This window comes from Gossypium raimondii, chromosome 8 (assembly GCF_025698545.1).
Source record: "Gossypium raimondii isolate GPD5lz chromosome 8, ASM2569854v1, whole genome shotgun sequence".
NCBI classification, from domain to species: domain Eukaryota; kingdom Viridiplantae; phylum Streptophyta; class Magnoliopsida; order Malvales; family Malvaceae; genus Gossypium; species Gossypium raimondii.
In genome coordinates this window covers 4,764,747-4,767,515 of record NC_068572.1, presented here as the reverse complement: position 1 = coordinate 4,767,515, position 2,769 = coordinate 4,764,747, and the positions used below count along the sequence as shown (strand labels likewise).

At 32.4% G+C, this 2,769-nt stretch overlaps 1 protein-coding gene across 1 annotated transcript; it reads left to right on the top strand.

Moving 5' to 3' along the window:
- The first annotated feature begins 555 nt into the window (after positions 1-555).
- On the top strand, positions 556-1,228 carry LOC105790439 (protein SENESCENCE-ASSOCIATED GENE 21, mitochondrial). The gene is made up of 2 exons (XM_012618032.2): positions 556-689; positions 783-1,228. Exons 1-2 carry the CDS (start codon positions 634-636, stop codon positions 1,003-1,005), a joined length of 279 nt encoding a protein of 92 aa, XP_012473486.1. The 5' UTR covers positions 556-633; the 3' UTR covers positions 1,006-1,228.
- The last annotated feature ends 1,541 nt before the right edge of the window (positions 1,229-2,769 follow it).

Here is a 2,769-nt window from a genome sequence, read left to right as displayed (position 1 = left end):
ACCCATTAAAGACCCCTAGTTGCTCATTCTTGACTCTCCTCTTTTTAGCACACTTGATAGTTCCATTCGGTGAATATATTTGCAAGGTGCTGCTAACTGAATTAAATTAATCAGTCCTTATAATATTAAAAATAATAAATAAATTAAAATTGAATAGAAATAATATTTATTGATGAAAAAATAATTTATCATTTAACAAGTTTATATTTTGAAAATTTGTTATTTATTTATAATTTTATGGATGAAATATATAGCTTGAAGTTGAATTGTAAACGGGAGCGTAACCAACGAGGGATAAGCAAGGATCTTGACCCGCTTTGGTTTAATAGGAAAATTGATCTATTTAATAATTAAATAGACGGACTAATTTGATTCGGTCCTACAAGGACTTTCTCGGTAGATTTACCTAATTAAATACATGACAGCCAGGTGTCAGCAAAAGAGAGGTCTGTCGTTTGTGTTGACGAGGTTGCCGTTTCACGTTATCGTTCCCCCCCTCCCGCCTTCTCTCTCACGGGTCTCTATATAAAGCAACGAAACTCCCCTCTCTCAAACACTCCATAATTATTAAATTTAAAGCTTTTGCAGTTTTGCCATAGGGAAAAGAGTTTGATTTTTTATAAGAAAAAGAAAATGGCTAAGCTTTTCTCCACCTTGGTTGTCAATGGAATCTTTAACGCTATCTCCAGGTACCATTAATATAAGTTCTTTTCATTTGCTTTCCAGGGCTGTGTTTTTTTAACAAAGATTTAATGATGTTGTTGGGTTCTTGTTTTGTTCAGACGAGGATATTCGGCGGCGGCGTCAGCGTCACGAGGTGTTGTTTCGAGTGGAGTAAGAGGAGGAGCGGCAAGCAACGCTGCGGTGGCGAAGCAAGCAAGGGAAGAGACAAAAGAGAAGGTTTCGTGGGTTCCGGACCCGGTTACCGGATGTTATAGACCGGAGAACTGTGGGAACGAGATTGATGTCGCCGAGCTCAGAGCCGTGCTGTTGAAGAAGAACTAAATATGTTATAAAGTACACCAAACGATAAAATCGTTAATAATACAATGGATTGACGAGGCTGTGTCCGTGACTCTGTTCCGATTTTATCTGCCGGAGGCGGTGTCTTAAAGGAAGAATGTTATATGCTGCACCATTCTTTGTATACAACGACATAGATTTGATGCTGTAATATTTTTTTCTTCACTTCCGAACCAAGCAATAAGAAATTAGTACTAATTACTTATGATAGTCTGATTTTTTTAATCGAATTTTATAATTATTAAAATTATATTTTAGTGAAAATTAAGTACAAATTTTTTGTTGGATACAAATAAATTTCAAAAATAATTTATGTTATAATTTAAACTTCATTAATATCATGTTTTATACTATTTTCAATAGTTTTGGATAAAATTAAATATAGTAATTTAAATAATTTATTTTTAACAAAACATCACTTAATTAAAATATGAGTTAAAAATTAAAATAACTTAACATCATTTGGAAGATAACGTGTTTCAATGCACTCAAACCAGATCTTCTTATATTAGTAATAATGCTCATGCCAATCAAGCTAAGACTTAATCGACAATTAATCTAAGACTTAATCAACTTGAATACTTATTTTTTAAGTATATGATTAATGTTGTTAACTTTTATACTACCGACCAATAAAAACATGGCATATGTCTTGAAAATTAAAAATAATATATATTTGATATGCTTTTTATTTAAAAAACAATATTTTATTTCACGTAAATATTTGGAGACTAATTTATCTATAAAGGCCCATTTCTAAGTATATTTACGAGAATGGGCCAATTTCTGCGTTATTTACCAGAAAAGGCCGATTTTGACAAAACGCGTCCACGTAGGAGTGTTTTAGGGTAAAATTTCAACAAAACGCGCCCTTGGGGAGCGATTTTGACATGTCAGCACCAAACACGCTGATGTGGACGCAGTTTGCTGACGTGGCAAAATCGCTCCTCTAGGACGTGTTTTGCTCCGTATTTTTTCTAGGTTAGGGCTTTTTGCATGTTTAGTCCCTAGGGTTTTTAGGGTTAGAGTTTTGTTAAAATAATTTAGGCTTAGGTTTGTAGGGTTTATGATTTTGTTAAAATAATAGGGTTCTAGGTTTTAGGAATTTTAAAAAATAAATCAAGATTTAGTATTATTTTTTAAAAATTAATTAAATTAGGGTTTAAGGGCTTTAAAAAATTAATTAAATTAGGTTTTAGGGTTTAAAATAATATTGTGTTTGGGTTTAAGGTTTAGAGAAAATTATATTGACAATAAGGATTTTATTTTTTTTACAGTAGTTCCCGAAAAAATAATTTTGATAATAGAATTCTGAACAAATAGTGTGAAAAACGCTTCAAGCAGGATGCACTGTCAGCAAAATTACTAAAAAAAACTCCCACGTGGACGTTCTTTTTCTATAGTAGTTCCTGAAAAAATAATTTTGAGAAGACGTTTCTGAAAAAAATAATGTCAAAAACATTTCAAGCAGGATGCACTGTCAGCAAAATTACTGAAAAAAACTCCCAAGTCGACGTTCTATTTCTACAGTAGTTCATGTTTGGCCTTAGGCTATAAATGAGTCAAATTTCATTCTCATGTTGCATAAGTTACAACAAGAAAATTAGAGAGGCTAAGTAGAATAGAAATTGAAGATGAGTGAACATATTAATGCTGTTATTTACTATGATGGTGAGGTCCGTAACATCGAGAACGGTGTTGTTTTTTTATCAGAGAACACAATGCGACTGGTTTTTAACCAGACTA